The sequence below is a fragment of the Leptosomus discolor genome, chromosome 11 (genome assembly GCF_034619465.1).
Source record: "Leptosomus discolor isolate bLepDis1 chromosome 11, bLepDis1.hap2, whole genome shotgun sequence".
Taxonomy (NCBI): domain Eukaryota; kingdom Metazoa; phylum Chordata; class Aves; order Leptosomiformes; family Leptosomidae; genus Leptosomus; species Leptosomus discolor.
Genome location: NC_141401.1, coordinates 9751257 through 9773301, shown reverse-complemented (window position 1 = coordinate 9773301; position 22045 = coordinate 9751257). Strand labels below are relative to the sequence as shown.

Here is a 22045-nt window from a genome sequence, read left to right as displayed (position 1 = left end):
ACACACTACAAGAAGTGGGCAAAACCCCCATGTCTTCTACACAATGATCTTGCTACCCAGAGATACAAACTTGGCCCTGCATAACTCCTTAGCTTCTAAACGTATGAGGTATCCCTCACCAAACACCGGGATACTCCTCTGAAATGTTTTCTTAGAAGCTGTATGAGAAGATCAAGGTGGCAGTATGTGACCTTATGAGTGTATTTTACGAAATCAATCATTAAACACATACATTAAAAATAACATTGGAAGGAATCAACACGTTCTTTTTCAATTAAACATTATTTTGTGCTTCTGATAAAGGTCCCTCCGTGGCGTACTAGGGACCCAAACTTTCACTCAAGATCCTTCATCTGATTCAGACATCCTCAAAATTAAGAAAACTCGCATTTATCCTCCCTGTGGGACAGTTCTGCGCCTGCAGTTTATCAGTTTATCCTTCAAGCATTTAAATTACAAAGCATTGTTTTGGTATTTCACACATCACTATTCCAGTCTCTCTTCTGTTACACACCAGGCAAACTACAAACAAGAGCCCAAACACAAGTGACTCCCATGCTCTGAGACACCAGCACACCACGGAGAGCAAAAACCACTGACATGAAACTACAGTGAAGAGATTCATATTACAGAAGTATTTTGTTTTCCTTCCTTGCTGTATTTACACACAGCTATTTCTTCAGCACAAGACTTAGTAATTACCTAACGACAGCTCCAATAGGCAAAGGAACATTTGGCTGCCTCTTGAGAAAAAGAGAGAAAATTACCCTGAAAAAGCAGCAGCAAGCATATCTACTCAAAATTGTGTCCACTTTAGACAAAATTTTGTCAGACATGGCTGCTAACTGCTCACATACACACGGGGTGCCCGGAAGGGTGAGCTACCAAAACTAAACCTGGACTCCTCCACATAAGCAATTTAAATTTTAAACAGGTAGAAAAAGGTTAACTGAGAATTGTGTCCAGTTTGCAGGGCATGACACCTGGAATCCAGCAGTTCCATCTTACCAAGCAGCGACTAGAGGTGTGACCTGAGAGCAGGACAAATTAAATGATGCAGCAGTTTAGGAAGGAGCATGAGGATGCTGATGGCGCTGCAAAAGAGATGCAGCAGCACACGAACACAAGCACGGGAGGCAAGAAAGCACTGGTGCAACCAAGAGTCAACCTAACACTTTGGCTGGAAGACAGCAGCCAGGCCTGCGTCCCTCCGCGAGATGAGCGAGGAATCTCTCCCTCCTCAGCCCTGAATGCCACACCAGGGCAAACCTCCACATTCAAAGGCCAGCTGAAAGAACAAGCATTTTAAAAGCTGATGCCTGAAGCAATCACGGTAACATTCAGACAGCTCGGTAAAGGTGGTCTGATCTCAAAGACGGTGAGTGATGCTAGGTCCTACCGCATTCAGAGGATTTTCCTGGTGGATGCTCGGTACTTCTGAGAATGGGGCCACTTAACCAGAGAGGCCTAAGTGCTGTTTTAAGGAAGTAATTCTAGGCATTCTAATTGGATAACCTTTACCAAAAGGTCCCTTTAAAATGGAGTTTTCCATTTGAGAGGGACAGACTTAAAGTATATTCCCTTGACTTCAAAAGCTTTTTCAGTCGTTTCCTTAGTGGCACAGCGTATTGTAAATGACAGCAAAGATACTCAGCTGGATGGCTTCCACTTCGCATAATCTTTTTTCCTGCAGTTTTCAACAACGCCTTCCTTTTTAGGAACTTGGTCCATGCTTGCTACTGCCCAAATAAACTCAAAGCAACATAAACAATCTCCAAAAATAAACCTAGCTAAGAAACACCATTTCTGATGTCACTCTGTTGGCAAGGGAGGCTGTTGTTCTAATTTTCACCTCCCCCCCAAAGATGGATTACATTTGCTCTGTATAACACACTGGAAAATGTATTAGCTGGGTTATCCCACAAGACACCCTATGAATAAAAATCTGCCTGAAATTAATCAATATGTGACCCAGTGAATTGCTAACCCTTCCCTAAAAGTGCCTGGAGTAAAAATACGCCAAAATGATCATCTGCTCGTCTGCAGTATAGGTGCTATTACTGACAGCATTTCATAGAGGGAAATTTGTTTTCTTTAGTCTCTTGCTGATAAGTTTCAACTGAGGGTTAGCTTATATAGGAGATGCATTCACAGAGAGACTTACTGTTGCTTTAGCATACTTCCTATTGAACATACCCCAATACGGACAGGCAAATACAGACAACGTGTACTGCACGTAATACTGGTTTGTCCAGCTCTTAACATAATCTGCTGTTGCTCCTTAACACCACCAAGTACCATCAGTATCTCAAAAAAGGGTGCAAAAGCCTCCGGGAAGGCAGCCATGAGACTGATCTTTAGGAGGCATGAACAAAACAAACATATATTAGTTATTCACATTCTTTAGGTATAACCCTGAGAAAGGCTTTATTTCTCCACACCAAATATATGCTCCTCTTGAATAATAAACATAGTGCTATGCTTGTTCAAGTTAATATCAACAATTTGCAAAGCTAAGCCTGCAACTGAGCATCACAAATAGAATGCTGTGCCATTAGAGGTTAATTTCCAAGTGTCCTTTATGCCAGCAAACAGTTTCCCACAGGGCAATGGCATGTGTTTGTGTGGACATAAGGAACTTTTTAGTTTTCCCAATAAGCTTCCAGTTGGCTCTAACAGAACAGCTTCATTTTCCACCTTCTTTCTCTATCCTTCTGCCCCAGATTTTCTGCGAGACACAGAATAGTGTTAGTGGATTTGTGGTTTTATTTCACTCACTCAAAAAGAAATTCTTTATGAGTCTTTAGAAGGATGTAATTAAGTGTCTAGTGGTCACTGAAATCCCCTGTTAATGCCTGTCTCGACCAGAACCACTTCTGATAGTTACATGCCTGTGCATGACACTGCACGGTATGACTTTATCTCCCATAGACAGCAATGGAAAAAGGCTTTCACAGAAAAAGGCTGTGGATGTTTACAGCATACCAAGGAAAAATCTCATGAAAATCCAAACAAAAACTAATTTCTTCTTTAAAAAAAAAGCGCCTTAAAAATGACAGCACTGCAAAGAATATTCAAGCAGCTATTTTGTTTTGTATTGGAAGAGGGAGTACTTTGCACAAACGTCCAGATTCTGGCCAAAACTTTAAAATAACCTAACAGCTTTGGCATGCTGTGGTTAAGACGTTACCGTAAGTCTGACTTGGAAGATTAAAATGTTTCTTTTTTAAGATAAAAAACGAACAAGAAAAAGAAAAAATTTCAACATTATTTGAATTTAACATTATTCTTCGACTTCTTATTTGAAGTTTTTGAAATAAGTATCTATCTAAGCCTTTTGTTCCCTGTGTGTTTTTCTGCAGGTCCTGGCTTTGAGTTACAGAAAACTAGCAACATCCTGACAAAAAACTGTATCTTCTCTCTCCACCAAGTATTTTCCATCAATTGTTACGGCATGAAAAAAAAAGCTGTTAGGAAAATATCATATGGACCACATAAGATTCATTTCCTTCCAGGAATGAGATGCTCAGAGGGGAAAAAAAATAGAAGAAAAGCAAATACTTGCTTAAATTGAAAACAATGATCAGGAGAAGGTCAGCATTTCTCAGTTTTGTGAGTGGTTATGAACTTGAAGCATTGTCTAGGCTAAGCATCACAAGATGCTTCACTGGGAACAGGGGGACAAAGGCTGGAATTGGTGCTCAGCCAGTTTCAAACAAGGGGTCTTTTTACCTCATTCAAAATAACCCAACACTGCACTGTCATTATTTAATCTAGCATACACTCCACATAAGAAATGAACAACGTAACTGGTTGGAACATTGATCTGGAATATCTGACTCCTTTTTTCTTTGACTTCTACACAAAGTTTACCCTGATTATTTGAGGCCAACACAGAATTTATGGGGATATAAGTGTGTACGTATCATATACCGGGTTTTGCACTTGAGCTTAGTTTTACCCTTCTTTTGCAGGCACAAGGGAGGAAAATCAATGGACCATTAACAAACCCAGCCTGAACGGATGCGCTCCTCAAAGCAGCTTGGTCTTCTCTCTGTGTCCCACTCAGAGGCAAACACACTGTATTAAGGGAACAGCCAAACAGCTCCTTTTCCAGGGGAACAGAGAGAATGCTCAGGCTGCAGAACTCCTGGGTCTGCTTTCTTAGGAAACATGGGAGAGGCAGGTGCTGTAAGCTCCGAGCTCAGTTCTGTGCAGAGGATGAGGCGTGATGTTTTCTGTGTTTTCTCTCCCACTTCTCAGTGGAAAAGGGCAGTCTGCCAGTAAGTGAGCCTTCCTGCTCCATTAAGGAGGAAAAGAAAAAAATTCAGGCTAGATGTGCAAAGTAATTTCACACTGACCACAGACCTGAGCCATAACAGAATTCACTTTCTACCTTAGCTCTGTGAAAAAAACCTCCAGTCCTTAAAATATGACACCATTTTGATGCCAGCTGTCATCTGTTTTCACCTGTTTAAAGTATCTGAATTACTTAAGAGATTTAGCACAGACTATTCACAGCAGCAGCACTGTCAAACCTGATAGTCTTTCACACTAATAATGGTCAGAGCGCAGTTCTTGCCTTGATATTTCTGTATCAAAACTGAGTTATACTCAGTGTGGGAGTAAGGAAAATTTAACACATTGGCCACAGACAATGCAATACAACCCAGAAAGAGAAAATAACAGGTGCTCAACAAATTAGAATAAGTACAGATTAAATGCATTTGCTAAATATTTGTCATTTCATTTATGAAAGTATGTTCTACGTGTTGTATATTAGTTGTATAATGCATGTGCCACATTGCAGGCTCTGGAAGAAAAGGATATGGAGTTCGTATTAGAATGTCCACTTGGCAATTGAAAACTAAATGAAAATGATCCTTTCCATAGCTTTTTTTTTTTTTTAAAAAACAGCTGCAATCTAGCACAAACTCATTTATTCCCAAGAATCCAGAGACGATGCAAAGGCACGGGGCTTGCTACTGTCTAACTGATTTGAATAAAAGTAATTTTATTACTGGGTAGAAAAGCCTCAGTAAATTCAATTACTGCTGCAGTTATTTCATTTGCTTTGCAGATTACAGTTGAATTACCAATGGAAATGAGAACAAATGCAGTGATGCTGCCACTTATTTACCCAAATGTACTGGGGATGAATTCAGCCCATGGATATTCCCATTCAACTCCAAAAGTCAATGGATATGCGACAATCACCAGCACAAAGCGGGGAAGACTGGAAGGGCAAATAAACACTCATGAGAGAGGCCCTGATTCAGTACTATATGCCCTGAAAAAGGCACTCAGGCATGATTATTATGAGTAACATTCTGGATGGTAACATAGAAGATTTGAAATTCCACATAAGGGTGTCAAAATCAAAAACATCCCTCAGGATTCTGCTATAGTTTGGAGGCATTAACATTGTGGAGGAGGACTGGGATATCATAAGGGAGCACCATGTGATTTTGAGGAGTGGAGTAATAAAAATGGGATGAAATTCAACATTACTAAATGCATAAGCATGTCCTTGGGGACTAATAACAGTCTAACTACAGCAAGAGAAATGGGATGAAACTTCGTATTACTAATTGAAAGATCACACAATTCAAAGCTATTTTTTGCCATGAACTGGAAGATCTTGAGTTGAGAACTGAGAAAAAGGCAGCCTGGTATATCTATCAGGTGATTTAGGATGCCAGCAGGATGCACTATACAAAAGGGAAGTATGTGATACCATATACTGCCCGTGAAGACAGAAAACATCATTTTCATTATACATCACTACAATCTCATCTGAAACAAGAGTGTACAGTGCCAGTGACCCACGTTTTGAAAAGTTAAGTGAAAACAAAAACAAATGCAGAGAAAAGACACAAGGATAAAGAATAGAATGCATTGTGAGAATGGAGATTAGAAGTGGGCTGATTTAACTGTGCAAAGTCAAGGCTGACAGGATACGACCTCCTTCTGAATTGCACCAGAACACTGGAGAGAGACAGAGACACAAGGCAGGAAAACTCCTGCTTGATCTTCAGTGAAATATAGTCCAAGACAGCATAAACTTCCCATAAACTAATGAGGGCTGGAAATTAGAAAGGTTGTTAAGCATGGGGGAGCAGGGAGCTTTTGGAAGAGCTGGAGATGTAATGTAAACTGGAACTTACAATGTGATACCTGGCAATGGGACACTTAAAAGATTTGGAAGATCCTTTTCAACCCATGCTCCTGACTGCAATGCCTGCTCCCCTGCAGAAATGGAGCCCTGAAGTCATTCACTGCTGACATTGTAACCTAGCACTGACGTGAGTTCATGCATTTGCACCTCTGCATTAGCAACATACACCCCTGAAGTGTTAGATGTCTTTAAACATCCCATAACATGCAAGGAGCTGAAAGAAATCTCATTCGACCTGCACCTTCCTGAAGAGACATCCCATACATCCAGGCTGAATTCAATTATGTTTGGAATTACTGGTAGAAAAGTTAATCTCTTTGTGGAAGAAGAAAACAAAACCCCTCTTTCATTTTCATAGAGCAGTTTACACACACTGTGCTCTCACTCTTTTGAAACAGAAATTAAACTGAAACATTTTGACTCCTACAGCACACTGAAGTATATTAAATCCTACTAGCAACAAGAGGGGAGGTTTTCCTCTTCTTCCGAAGCCGCAGTTCACCAGGAAATCAACAAGAAGTTCACATCCGCATGCTGGTGTCTGCACACCACTGCACAGACTTGGTGCAAACCACCTTTTAGCATTCATAATCCCTGGACAAATGTGATTTTTGCTTGTGGTATACGACCACAAATGGGTAGGACAACTCCTGGTTTGATTCACGCCAGTAGGCGCTGTCATACTGCAAACAGCCTCTTCAACTACTGCAAATGCCAAGGTCAACTAACTCAGTTCATGATGATGTCTGGATGAGCTCCACTGTCTCCTCTTTGAATTTTTCAAAGGTAAATATTCCCATATGTAATACTGAGTTACACTAGGTAAATGTTTTTCTCTGTAGTTCAAAGCAATATGCCAAAGACTTGTTTCCCAGAAAAGCAGCCTCAAAACAGAACTTACCACAAACACTGGATGTTCCCCACTAATACCACCACTGTGAAGACCTATGCATCTAAATTGAAATTACGTACTTTTACACATAGGTGCTTGCAAGTCATTACTTAAATACAGAAGCACGAGTTGGTGCTTTCTAGAGGTACAAAAGCTTTGTGTTTACCTTCTTAAAATCAGTCCGTTTTACTGTCAGTTCATCAGACTGAAAACCTTTGGCCCCAGCTGCTGCAATCTCACATTACTGACAGCTTCCCCAGCTCTCTGTGCCCATGAAATTGAGAAGGGTTTCACATGGAAAATCAGGGAGGCCGAGAGTAACAACAGCTGATTTCTTGATATCAAAAGCTTCTCAAGATGAGACCAAATGGGCCACCCTGCTGAAATTCAGCCTGGTTTTGCACCAGAAAAGGGATCCCAAGCCAGGTTGTCAACTGCCTTGCAGATAGTTCAATGACACAGATACACACCTGCTGGTGGCCAAGCCTTGATATAGCCAGTGCAATGGACAACAGCATACTGTGCCTCGCCTTCTTTTACTGGGCCAAGGCCATTCCTAAATAAAAAGAAAACACAGAAATATCATGTTGATTGACACGCAGAATAGATTTGTGTTTTTGAAATTACTACAAATGATCTACTGATATTTCTAAGTTAGAAACAACCAACTGTCAACCTAGAGTTCCATACAAGATCAGTTCCATTACAAAGCTATTCAAGCCTTACTTGTTTTCCATAGCACTTCTTGGAAGCACTACTTCACACTGTGTGCTAATGCAGATGTTTGTCCAGGTAGTACTCCCTGACTGAGCATTAGCCCAGTGGAAAATGAGAGTGCTTATGGCAACTAACTGTTGCAGTAAATTAAGTAATAGTACCTGTATCTTTTTCTCATGGTGGTTATTCTGTTCAGAGGTAAATGATCCAGAGGAGCATTTCCACACCTAAAAGTAAATTAACATTTGAAAGGGCTCAAAATTAATATAAACACCCAAGATGACAATGCATTTTAAGATCTTTATTAGTATATTTAAGTAGACAATAATAGATACTTAATTCTGACAGAAAGTTGCAGATTCATGTTTTCTTAGAACTCGCTGCTTCCACAGGCTGAGCCTTTTGGATGCGCTACAAATATTTTCTTCATTTTATAAAGAAAAAATAGAAGAGACTACAAAAAGATTCCCTTCCGCCCCTCCAAACCTAAAGACTATTTGAAATAGATATTCCACGAATGGCTAAAGAATACATACACTTCAGAATAGTGAAACTAGAGAATAATGTAAGTCAGGCCCCCAAATATCCACACAAAACAATCTCAGTGTTCCAGTAGCTTCACTGGATAGAGCATTTCGACTGCTATACACCAGCTATAATGTTGGTAGATATTAATCTAATGTTTGCAAGAACAAACTATTTACACTGTCAAGTAACTTTGTGTAACTTTGTGTAACACTTGCTCATGTATATTTTGTGATATTTCTAAGTATGTTTAACTGTATAATTGTAACAATCCTTTTGAAGCTAAGTAAATAGTTTGAAGGGTAAAAGCAGTTCATTTTCAATGGAAAAAAGAACAATAACAATGAAAGAAGTAATCAGAAGGAAAGTTCACATTATTTGAGGCTCATTCTTCCCACAAAGTTTTTTTTTTTCTAATTATTATAATTCTTTTTTTCCTTTTTTTCTTTTCTTTTTTTTTTTTTTTTTTTTTAATACCAGTCACTGGCAAGGAAAAGGAACGAACAATTAAATTAAGATTTAGAATTACCAAAACAATGGGGCTACTGGCGTGTATAAAATTACTCTCACACTGGAGTTTACAGAATCAGGGTGCTAGGAAATAATTGCAATGTGAAATGTTGTTTTAAAAGCTGTAAACAGGACTTTAGGCCTGGTTTTCTTTGCACAAGAAAGTCCTCCTCACATGACCGCTACATGCAGCTTGGAGGAAGAGAAAGCAATGTTCTAAGTGTCTCCTTGCCAGGCTGCATTTCTTTCCCCCCAGTCAAGGGGAGAAAGAAGTATAATCTCACAGGTATGAAGAATATAAACCCTTCACAAAGGCACCCAAGAGCCATACATTCAGCTTTCTCACATGACTGGAAGAAAATCAACCACATAACCAAAGTACAAGCATCTGTTATAATGTGTCAAATACTTTGCTTTGCATGTTTCATTCCATAATAAGTTTTGCATCATCTGTTTTCAACACATATATTTGCTATAGGCTGCAGATGCAATTATGTACTTTCCCCCACACACTGAGAGAAATTTATTGCAATAGCAACAGGCACTTTATCCCATTAGCACTACAATAACAGAAAGGCCCACAAGCCCAAGTCAGAAGCATTGGGCAGGCAGATTTCTTTAAAGAAGCTCAAGCAATGCAGGAGTAAGTTGGAAAATTGCAAAATAAAAACCCTCTAACAATTACTCATTTATCTAGCATCAACCAGCTGACATCTGGTTAATTCATACCAGGCTTAGGTTAATTCCTACATAGCTGGCAAGTTTGCAACTGAATTCCTGTTTGTCTTCAAGATTCTTTTAATATTATTGGTTTGCTGAAAAAATACACAGCGTTGGGCTTTCATTACATTTGTGAAAGTTTTGTTCCCAAAGTATTGATTCAAATAATTTGACTAGAAGAGACAATAGCTTACATTCCAGGGGTGAAGTTGTCATGAAGTTCTCTGGGGAAAGAATCCTACACCCCACACTGATAAAAATAACTGCAACATACAAATGAGATGCTGTTTTGTCATTAATCATAAAGGAAGACAGGTTTCAGTTTTACTTCAGTTCCAAAAGCAAGAATTCTGGAAATGCTTAATGGGAGTGTGTCATTATAGCTTCGAAGCAAAGTCAAATTAGTGCAACAAAATGCCTGAAGTCTAATCTGAGATGGGACTGGAACCATCACAGGAATACAAGGTAAATGCGTACCTCATCCTGCAAATGAAAGAGCGCCTTGATCCCATGCACATTCTCATTGATGACTGCTGACCCTCTTTCTTTACTGTTCCGGTCTTCAAGTCCAGGATTCGTCCTAGAAAAGCCAGGGAGAGCAACTGTTTTGTACATAAATTTAATTCCATTTACTACAACCTAAGATGACAATAAGTTCATAAGATAAATGCCATTAGCCCAGTTACGGGAAAAAAAAAAACAACAAAAGATCTTGATCCTGGTCTCACATCAGTTACGTGCTGCCTTAACTAACAATTTCAGTGAAGCTGACTCTGAGTCACAACAGCGATGGCTCTTTTCTCAGTTGGCCCAAGACCAGCTACCAAGGCAGGGTCAAATGTCTGGAGGCTGAGAAGACAATGACAGCAAGCACCGCTTTTTGACTTGATCTGCTCACTCCACTCTTTACCAGAACTGTGGATAAAGCAACAGGCATCATTTCCCTGACAGCTGCTTCTCTTCCCCTGTGCTCTCCTGTCTACCCAGACCGCTCTTACCATAACACCACCACATATTCAGGGCTGCAGTGATGGTGAGGAGTACATGAGATCAAACTTTCCTCCTTGATGATGAGATACAGCAAGTGTCACAGCAGCATTTGTGGTGGGGTCCTTTCAGAGTGGACAAAAACCTGACATGTCAGCATATTTTTTAGTTGACTTTCAGCTGGATCAGTGAGATTATCTGCCTCACGACACAGCAACATGAGCCTATGCAAGGTCCATGGCTGGACCCTGTTGATCAGCATAAGCTGACTACAAATCTTAGAATCTCACCCCACAGACAGAGCACTGAAAAGGGATGACAGCGACCAAGTCATCTCAAGAGAGGACAGGACAGAGGCAGCGCTGACGCTCCTACAGTAAGGTAGGGGAGGTCTCTATCAAAGAACAAAGGTAGCAAGGAGGAAACAGATTAATCTTTCCATTCTCCTGAGACAAAACAGAAGGCAGCCATTACCACAGACAGGTTCAGATCAGCAATGGCAGGGTATAGGCCACTGCCTAGAATCCTACTGTTTATCACCAAAGAACTAACAGAAGGGACTTCTGCATCTACAGCTCAGCTGCTGACTATAAAATCTTGCACATTAGTAACACAGACTAGAAATGAATCACTGGCCCAGATCCACAATGCTTCAGGGCTGGATACAGCCACAGAAGTGACAGCGGGCAAGAGAAACGCAGTGGAACAGCTGCCAGACAATTGAATGACAACCACCACTGCTGATGACACATGGCCATGAGCAAACCTACATGTTTAAGGTAGGTACAGTATCTTTCAATAACTGAAACCATACGAGCCTAAGCGTTTACTGTGACAGGGCCACAAAAATGATCAGAGGACTGGAACACCTCCCCTGTGAAGACAGGCTGATAGAGTGGGGGTTGTTCAGCCTGGAGATGAGAAGGCTCTGAGAAGACCTCACTGCAGCCTTTCAGTACTTAAAGGGGGCCTATAAGAAAGATGGGGCCAATCTTTTTAGCAGGGCCTGTTGCCATAGGACAAGGGGTTATGGTTTTAAACTAAAATAGGACAGATTTAGACTACATATAAAGAAGAAATTTTTTAAAATTAGGGTGGTGAAACACTGTCCCAGGCTGCCCAGAGAGGTGGTAGAAGCCCATCCCTGGAGACATTCAAGGTCAGGTTGGATGGGGCTCTGAGCAACCTGATCCAGCTAAAGGTGTCCCTGCTCACTGCAGGGGGGTTGGACTAGAGGGCCTTTAAAGGTCCTTTCCAACCCAAACTACTCTATGATATAAATAGCCAAGTTTACAGCAGTATAAGACACCATACCTGACTGTGCTAAATTGAAGAAATCATGAAGAATACATTCAAAGTCTCCCTCATCAAATTTCCTCAAAAGTCTCTGTCCAAAAATTAAGTTCCGAAATAATCCTATTGCCAAACATTAATTTCAGAATTATTGTAACCAAGAAAACTTACCTCCATCCATGAATGGGAATAAAATCACTACAAAACACTTTAAAGATCAGTATTTTAGATAAGGAATGAGGCAGCAGCATTTTATTCTTAAGGTATAGGTTGGGAACTGAGCTGTTAGAGAGTAGTGTAGGGGAAAGGGACCTGGGGGTCCTGGTGAACATCAGGATGACCATGAGCCAGCCATGTGCCCTTGTGGCCAAGAAGGCCAATGGCTTCCTGGGGTGTATTAGAAGGGCTGTGGTCAGTAGGTCGAGAGAGGTTCTCCTCCCCCTCTACTCTGCCCTGGTGAGACCCCATCTGGAATAGTGTGTCCAGTTCTGGGCCCCTCAGTTCAAGAAGGACAGGGAACTGCTTGAGAGTCCAGTGCAGAGCCACAGAGATGGTTAAGGGGGTGGAACATCTCCCTTATGATGAAAGGCTGAGGGAGCTGGGTCTCTTTAGCTTGGAGAAGAGGAGACTGAGGGGTGACCTCATTAACGTTTATAAATACGTAAAGGGTGAGGGTCAGGAGGATGGAGCTGGGCTCTTCTCAGTGGTGGCCAATGACAGGACAAGGGGCAACGGGTGCAAGCTGGAGCACAGGAGGTTCCACATTAACATAAGGAAAAACTTTTTCACTGTGAGGGTGGCAGAGCACTGGAACAGGCTGCCCAGAGAGGTGGTGGAGTCTCCTTCTCTGGGGACATTCAAAACCCACCTGGACACGTTCCTGTGTGACCCACTCTAGGTGGTCCTGCTCTGGCAGGGGGGTTGGACTAGGTGATCTTTCGAGGTCCCTTCCAACCCCTCACATTCAGTGATTCTGTGAAGGTATACTAAAGATAATTGCTTCAGGAGGAAAGTCAACTTTGTCAACAGAAGGCAAAACTGCATCATTTGGTGTATCTTCAAGGTATATCTCAGATGGTTAAGAAGTTAGCAAGCCTTGGAGAAAATCTTACAGACGTTGGGCTATTAATACAGATGTATTGTAGATACAAGGAAAAAGTTCTTCACCCTGAGGGTGGTGAGACAGGGGAACAGGTTGCCTAAGGAAGCTGTCGATGCTCCATCCCTGTCAGTGTTCAAGACCAGGTTGGATGGAGCCTTGAGCAACCTGGTCTAGTGGGAGGTGTCCCTGCCATGGCAGGGGGGTTGGAACTAAATGATCTTTGAGGTTCCTTCCAACCCAAACCATTCTATGATTCAGGTGTGAGCTGGGAAAAATCACACCACCATATTTCCCAGCTCAGTTACGTTGACCCTATCATGTAGGATGCATCTGAGGTTGAAACACACTTCCCTTACCTGCATCAGAGTCTGTCTGTCTGTCTCATTTTCTATATCCAAAACCACAGTCTATTTCCCCATCCCCTCAACTAACCAAACAATTTAGAGAAATAAAATATCATTAAGCAGGAGGCAAACTGACTCACAAATGCAGGCAATATATAATAAAGCAAATAAAAGAATATATGTGTAGGACCCAATGGCTGTCCATATGAGCACACAAGCCAAATCAAACCATTAAAAGCATTTTTTTCTCTTTGGACATGATAACTTGGTCATACACATAAACAAAAGAAGAGTTTCTGCGCACTTTTTTTTTTTTTCCCATTCCATCACAAATTCTTAAAGCAAAATTAATAATCAAAAACCAGTGACAGTAAACGTAACTCAAACAGCTAATAGAAACATCTCAGTTTTTATCATCCAAGAGTATCTATAAAAATAAGTATAGTTCACAATTACGTGGCCACTAACCCTAAAATTGCTGACACACGTTTCTCTGGCATGTCTGGAACCCCTGACAACAAAAGTCATAGTTTCTAAATTTAGCTTTTTGTTTGGCAATGTCTTAGAAATATGTACCAGATAACAAACAGTAGTCTAAATTTTGCCCTGACTTACAAAATCACCACAGGGGGTTTGTGGGGGTATGAGTCAGAGAAACGTTTGGTACACAGATATTACAACAAAGCTCTCTCAGCAGCTTGTTTCAGTAGTCTGTCGTGCACGTGTTAACCTTGTAGAGCTTAAACAATAAGTGCAGATTTTGATAAAGAACGAGCAGTTTGTGTCTCATGTATCATTAGAAGGTTATGATCAAAATACATTAAAAAGAGGAAGAACTACAGTGAATAGAGTAAAGACAAAGCTTTCAATTTAGCTCAAACAAGCCTGTCAGTGCACTCCCTGGGAGAAGAGAGATCTTGTAAGACACGGCATACCAGGACTCATACCTCTGTTGGAGCTTTTAAGTTAATAATATTGGTGTCACCAGGTGTGTGGAGCACAGCTGGGAGAATAAACTTGGGAACAACCTGCTGTGAGACCTGTATGCAACCAATGTGGCCATACAGCACAGGTAAATGCTAGCTTTGGAAAAAGGAACGGTGCAATATTCCCATGTGCTGGCACCCTGTGTCTGTCCGCAGTCTCGCATATACACTACTAAGAGCTTTCTCTGTTTAACGATGGCAATCTGGATACAGTGCTACTGCTTTTTATTTTTGTACTAACTGCTCAAAATTCACCTTAATTTCTAGACCTAGACTTACAGCATTTGGCTTTTACCAGATAATTCTGAAGAAGTGCAGAGAGATGGAAAACAGTGAAGTCAGGACAAGCTGGAGTTGTACCACAGTATTTGTCGTGATTTCTTATTGTTACGACAATCTGAAACTGCAACAATACGATGTCACCTGGTCTCAAGACAAAAACTCACAGCTGTTTCTCCCCAGGCTCGGCACCACTCCACATCTGACTCTGACAAGGCAATGGACCCATACTGCTCCACTTCTGCCAGCACAGAATTGCAAAATCATCTTCTACCTGCTTTAATATCATTTAAGGTTTGCTGTAGCTGTTCATGTGATGGACCTCGGCAGGTCCCATTTTGCAGTCAAGCAAATGGGCATAAATTGCAACTCTGTGTCATACAGACAGCTCAGTTCAAGGAGCTGGCATGCTCTGATGATAGCTCTGTCACAGAACCATAAAATATTCTTACCACTGTGTGTTCCTGCCTCTTTTACACTGGTGTTGCTACCTTGGTGATAAATGCTCATTTAGGTTTCTCCACAGGAAACACACACAAAGTACATCTGATGTAAAAGTTGGCAATTATAGTCTTATAAATAAGAAACATTCTTGGATGCTCTAACAACTTCTGCTAACTGAATAGTGCACATGTGCATTGTTTTCATTTCTTCTTCTAGTTTCTTCAGAAGAACAGTTCTAACAACCCAGTGCCATCACCAGCTGGATCCCTTATGAGCTTCTCCATAAATTGGTAATTGCATGTAGCTCATTTTCACATTAAACTTTTCCCCTCTCCAGCTCCAGACACAACCCTCGGATACAGCAAGTGCAGGATTCGTGTCTCCATCACAGCACTACTGTGACTGACACTGCTGTCTTACTACTATTTCCAGCAGTTGCATAACTCAGAGGAAGCCAGAGCTTACTCTGCTGCAAAAGAGAAAGCAAATAAATGAGCACAATGCTTATTAAAACCAGCACGTAAATCTCTCCAGTTGGTCTGGCTATAATTGATAAATTTGTTGAAATCTACCCACTACAGTCCCCATTCAGAAGGCGGTATTGCTTAAACCTGTACTAAACTAGATGTCCTCTGAGCCGGAATCCACCATGCAACCCAGGAACCTGATGTCAGCTGTTGTTCCAGGAAAGGGATGTCAGAGGGGAACATGGAGGTGAGGACAATGGGCAAGAGAGTCATTATTTGGGTAAAATTACACAGCTCTTCCCACTAAAGAGATTAGTTAGTAACCAATTCAAGTGCTGAGGATACATGCCAGAAACATTCCCTTCATGTTATGCTGCTGTGTGTTTTCAAACATGCTCTAAAAACATTCTCATAATGATCAAGGGGACAAACGTTCATATTGGCACTGATAGGCCCCTTGTGTGTGCAAATAGTGAACAATCACCCGTGAACCTTCCCCTTTTGGATTTCCAGTTGCTACTGTGAATGTTCAAATACCTTTTCTGTGCTTGCAATGTTTGAGATGAACCTAAGCCAAGGATTGGCCTGGGCCTACGAAAGTTCATGGGGTTTCAAATCTGGGAATCTGGCTCAAATCCATCTTTACACAATACCACCAGCCTGTTAGAAAATTCGTTCCTCCATGTTTAAGCACTGCATGCTAAGGTTTATAGCCTGGTAATCAAACACAGTCTGTTCTTTGTTACTTTTTTCAGTTATTTTCTTTTTTTTTTTGTGGATTCAAAACTCTAAGCTTCAACACCTAATTCCACCACAAATGCCTTCTCTGCTGGATTTCCAGTTCATAAGAATCCTACAGTCTGTAATTAGAAAGAAGGGTTATTACATGAGCGCATTCCTCCGCAAAAACTTCAATGCAAGTTGAAATGGCTGTCTCTTAAAACAATCATACGGTATTCACATCCAGTTTACAGCACGGAAATACCCCTCTTTTGCAACAAAAGACTACTACCCGTTTACAAAGATCAGAAGAAATTTGTTTTGGTTTCATGCACACAAAAATACTGTTTGCAAAGTACATAATACAATTTTCCACTTCCCTCTAACGTATCAGTAGATGGACTGCCGTCTTGCACAGAATCTTGGACCCAATAAGGAAACAGTCTGAACTAATATATGGAGTCTCATCCTGCCCTCAATACCTTCGGCAACCCAGCAAGCTTTGCGCTGTAGTTGACACTGTCTTGTCTTTTACAAAGAACAAGTTAGATATTTCACAATTATTCTCAGCCACTGGATTGTCTACATATTTCTTTCCAGGGAAAATAAATACAGGATAAACAAAGTTTGGTTTGGACAAGGTAACAAAAGATGACTTTGTCCTCATCAAAAATACTCCACAGGCTACTCAGGGAAGACAAACAGGACACAGGAATACCGCACCCAAAAATCCTCCTGAAAACTGAAAATATCTTTATCTTACTATAAAACCGGAAAAAAGCAGGACAGGGATGCAGGAAAACAAGAGGAAATAAATAACAATAAAAGTAAAGTGATGGTCAAGGTATTGATGCTCCTGGACATGGCTCCAAATGTAAGCTGACCCTCAAACTGAAAGGTTAGAGAACAAAGGACTTCTATGGAGAAGCTATTAGTACATTAAAGTCTTTAGAAAGTAGTAGCAGAGGTCAGCTTAAAGATGCATGTTCTCAACTAAAACTACTAGCTGCCAGCCCATCATGCCAAAGTGCAACACTGCAAATGAACTATTTATCATTTGCAGGGAGGCAGCACAGAAAAGTCTTTATCACTCATGAGTGTAGCATTGAAAGCCAACTCTGTTACTGTACCTTGGGATATGAAAGATGTGCATGAAGACAGCAATGGTGGTTGGACACTGACTCCACGACGGTTTGTACAGATATAAGATACAGGTCACTGCTTGGGATAAACAATAAAGTTCCAGAAAGCAAAGTGAAACTCCTTTTTTTTTTTTTTTTGAGTTCTTCATTTATCAGTTTACACCTGTACACCAACTACAGCTGAACATTCAGCTTTACATCAACTGAGGTATTCAGCTGGCAGAGTCCCTCTTGAAAACAATGGATGCACTATGAATACATAAACAAAATGTCTTCAATAAGAAGATTAAATAGCCTAAATTTGATCAATATATTAAATTACTCTTGATAAGCTCATGCCAGAGCAAAGGAATTATTCTGCATTAATTCAACAATTAAAAGAAAATAAAAACCTTTTAAAATATATAGCCTTACAACTGTAAGAGATAAAATTGTATCTCATGTTTACTGCAGCTCAGCAAGAGCTTTAAGCTACATTAAGTTTAATAAATATACATCTGCCCTGTGGATCCCAATACAAAAAAAATTACAGATGATCTAAGAACATAGTAAGCATCAAAACTGAAACGCAAACACAGTATTTGAAGGCTCTCCTTCCAGGAACTCATGTTTACACAAAGCAGAAGCAGCTTGCAATATACAAATAAAACAAGATCCACATAAAAAAAAAATAAATCATGGTCACATAGCTCTTCTCTCAGCATTTTGGGTTTTATTATTTACATAATGTTCACAAAAGTACAAACAGATCTACTAAATACATACACATATTAGAGGAGACAATCCCTGTCCTAAAAGCCCAAGCCCCTGCCCTACAAATCACAAGATACCTACCGAAGGGCTGGTGAGACTGAGAGGAACTGCCATAGCACAGAAATATGCTGCTGGTCACCAAGTAGACTCTACAAACAGAGCATCCCTTCAGCATCACAACACCGAAGGCAGGAATTACGTGGGGCAAATGCACCAAACAATACAACTCTAATAAAACCGTACCCACAAAACCCAGATCTCTCTGGCCCCTCATTGAGGGGAAACCAAACACATGAGCAGTAAGAATAGCCTGGACACTGAAAACACAGGTGGACTTAAGACCATCCTAACTTCAAATTACAAACTAAGGGCAGAACCACACGACCGGCACCAGCTACACTGTGCCCCCAAACCCAGCGCTGATTTTACAGCATGCCTCTCTCACTGACACTGGAGGTTACAGCGCAGCTCTCACAGCAATGCACGCTAACCTGTTGTTTATTTTAACACGACTACTTCATATTCACCGAGCAGTTAATTGTCTTCTCAATCTACGACAACAGAGACACCAATTCTTGCTAACATTTACAACACATTGAGAGGCCCGAAGAACGCAGTTATAGAAAGGAAGAGCCTGATTAGGTTGTTTTTACAAAACAAAATTGCTAACTCGTGATGCTTAACTCATTCACCAAAACGCCCTGCTCATTCACAAACCACCCCAGCGTGCAGGCACTGGCACTAACACGCTTTCCTTCCCCTGCAACAGACGCAGCCTGCCACGTGGGACTGCTGCCAGGGCTCACAGTGATGCAGAGCAGATGGGCTCCTAACAGGCAGCAGGCTTTTCTCCTTCATACTTTGGATTCATGCAAAATAAGTATCATAGCTGCATTGTTAGCAGTGTACATATAGTTTTAATTCACATGTGGAAAGAGTCTGTTCTCCAGACTGTTTCCCTTGTGGGTGCAGGGGCCCCTGGGTTCTCCCTGGAAGGTGTCTGGTAGCACAGGTCATCCCTTACTGGTATCACAGCCTTGGACCACAATCACAAAGTCAGTCCCTGGCTTACGTGAAGCTCAGGATATGGCAGGGGGTGGGAGGGAAGGAAGGGGTAGAGCACAACGTGTTCCTGATCATGTGGAGATGGTTGATGCAATCTAAATCTTTCCTGATATTAAACCCACAATCATATCAAATCTTTCAAGGAGCGGGTCAGTAGACTTTGAGGGAGGTAGCACTGCGGGTGGGAACACTTCCCACCCTTGCTTCCCAGCTGGTCTGACTGTACAGAGTGGATGGGATCACCCCACAGGGGACTGCACCCTACCAGCAAGGCTGTGCAGCAAGCCAACATTTACACCTCTGTCCTCTGCCATTTAGGATTTTGTGCTCTCGCCCAACTCCTCCAGAAGAATGAAGTCATGGGGAGTGTGTGTGTATATATATATATATTTTTATATATATATATATTAAAATATATTAAAAATATATATATATACACATACACACACATTAGTATACCAACATCCCTCGAGGACACAGTACAACTTTAAAATCAGCCAACCTCGCGCAGCCTGGAACAAAATCAGGGACCACACAGGACTTCCCAGCTGTCATTATACTGCACACATATCAACCAAGAAGCTTGTGGGACGGCAGGGATAAAACGCAGTCACTCTTGCTCCAAAGCTGGCAGTGCCTTCCACCCAAACGCTTTAGCTCTCGCAGGCTGGAGCTCCATCGCTCTGGCATGCTTGTTTTATCGCGCAGCAGGAAGCAGCAGCTGTATCCCTACCCACTGCACATACCACCAGATTACAAAGCGTCGCTACTACATCGATAAACAAATATATTGGTATACAAAATAAATAACTGTCTCCAAGGATGTACTTGTTGTTGACAGACATTAAAGCAACTTTCAGAGGAGATCCACACCTTTACTCGTATCTTAAAGGCGAGGACACTGAAGCCCAAAGGAAGGATTTCTCTTGCCTGCAGTCAGCCAGCAGCGGAGGTGCAGCCAGGAGCAGTGTCCAAGCTCGTATAAGAAATAGGAGTTATCAACACACTGTAGCTGTAGATAAAAATTCTCAATATTATAATCCACAGTGACTCTCAGAAAGTCCATAAAAATCTCATGACAACTATATGCTTGTCAGGGTATAATTAGCTTAAATGAGAAATGAACATGATTATGCTTCCAAAAGAAAACTACAGGCTGGGCAGCTGATTTATCTTTCTTTATATCCAGTGATAACCTCTTGCTGTATCAGTATAGAACCTGAAAAAAAATTATTCCAAATAAGGAAAAGAAATTTCACTTGAATCGAATACTCCACTTTCACGATGCTACTTAGAACCAGGACACAGACTCAATTGCTCATTTTTTCCTCCGCACTCATGAAAAAATTCCTGAACTACCTAGCCTGTAACGATGGCTAATGTTCCACTTATAAATATAAACCATCAAAGCTCACTCTCCTCACTAGCCCAGCTTCTCAGGGGGACTATTTGAACCTCTCTAAATATGTTAAGGTTTACCTCATCTAATTGCAAAAGGCGTTGTATAAGCATTAGAGTCAAGTTATGACATTCTTACAATAGAATGAAGAGCCGACCCAATCAACAGCAAAGTTTAAAAAATAAAAAAATAAGTAATGCAATTGAAATGTAGCTATTTTTAAATATCTGTCTGTCCCCTACTTACCAACTGGAGACACTGACCCACACAGGGGGAATTCAAAAGCTTTCTCACCCCCTCTTGTTTTTCAATAAGAAACCCCTCACGTTACACAGCTGTTTGCTTAATACAACTTGTTCTTGTAAAAGCTCATGAGGCCAAAAGGTCTCTGCTGTGCCTGCCTTCATGTTTGACTAAGCAGTCTGCATCATGTAATTCTCCGCAGTGTTGGGCAAATATGCATCATTTTAATTAAATTAAAAAGGAAACTATGTGCGCTTTTGATCCTTGCTATTGAGTTAATTTTAAGGGACTATCTGAAGGGATAGTGTTACAGATCACATGCAAGTCTCTCCACTGATGGACCTGGAAAAACTGGACATAAAAACCCAAGCAAGTAATTCAAAGCACATGTTAGAAGTTAAGTTATAACACAAAAAACCAAAAACATTTTAAGGACTAAATGTATTTTGAACTCTCAACAATGGTTATGTTACACAGGGGAAGCAGTCAGCATACTAAATAAAATAAAATAAAGCCCATACAGAAGTGTAAACTCTCCCTAGACATAAATGCAACAGCGTCTATCTCCATTTCCAGATCCCTATCGGTAAAGCAGGATGATGATCCTCCCTTTTTTCATCCTTGCATTGTCCATTTAAACTTTAGCAGCAGAAGCTTTATCTTGCTATAGGTTCATGTAAGTCCTGACACAGCCACATTCTGATGTCCACAGGTACTTTCATGATCAGTCACTAACCAAGTATCACCAAGTTCATGGTTCAATGAGCTGGGCAGTAGGGGTAGCACTTCTGTTACAACTGTCAGATGTATTTGCAGGAAAGCCTGAGCTGGAGAAAACTATCGTACTAAGGCCTGCCAGTGAGCCAAGATACAAAGAGCTCCTCAAAAGGCAGAGCAGACTTTCTATAACTAGAAAAAGGATGGAAAACCCCAGAAACAGTTACTCCAAGGCACCATCAGCAGAGACTCCCATGACAGGACAGCTATCCAAAATAACTGCAATATGTAATTTATTCACTTACCATTCACAGCTGCGTAATAAATCAATACATAAAGGTTGTAAGTAGCTTTTAAATTAACCTATTTGTTTCACTTGAATGCTCAGCAGGAAGCTTTACTGAAACACACTTCTGCCAAAAAAGCTTCAGCTCTTGGCATTCTGTATGACTTGTACTTCATTATCAAACTCAAATAACTGGGATATATGCTTTATTAGTAAATACTACTATCGTCTGGTTCTGAAATTTGGCTGTGGTCTGTTCCACATGAACTGGTGACA

At 41.0% G+C, this 22045-nt stretch overlaps 1 protein-coding gene across 1 annotated transcript in view; it reads right to left on the bottom strand.

Moving 5' to 3' along the window:
- Positions 1-22045, bottom strand: part of ARNT2 (aryl hydrocarbon receptor nuclear translocator 2) — a 77360-nt gene that overhangs the window by 31337 nt on the left and 23978 nt on the right. The window contains exons 5-7 of the mRNA XM_086471847.1: positions 10020-10122; positions 7949-8014; positions 7541-7626 (exon numbers count right to left, since the gene is read on the bottom strand). Of these exons, the coding sequence (XP_086327973.1) occupies positions 7541-7626; positions 7949-8014; positions 10020-10122 (255 nt within the window). The remainder of the gene's footprint in view (positions 1-7540; positions 7627-7948; positions 8015-10019; positions 10123-22045) is intronic.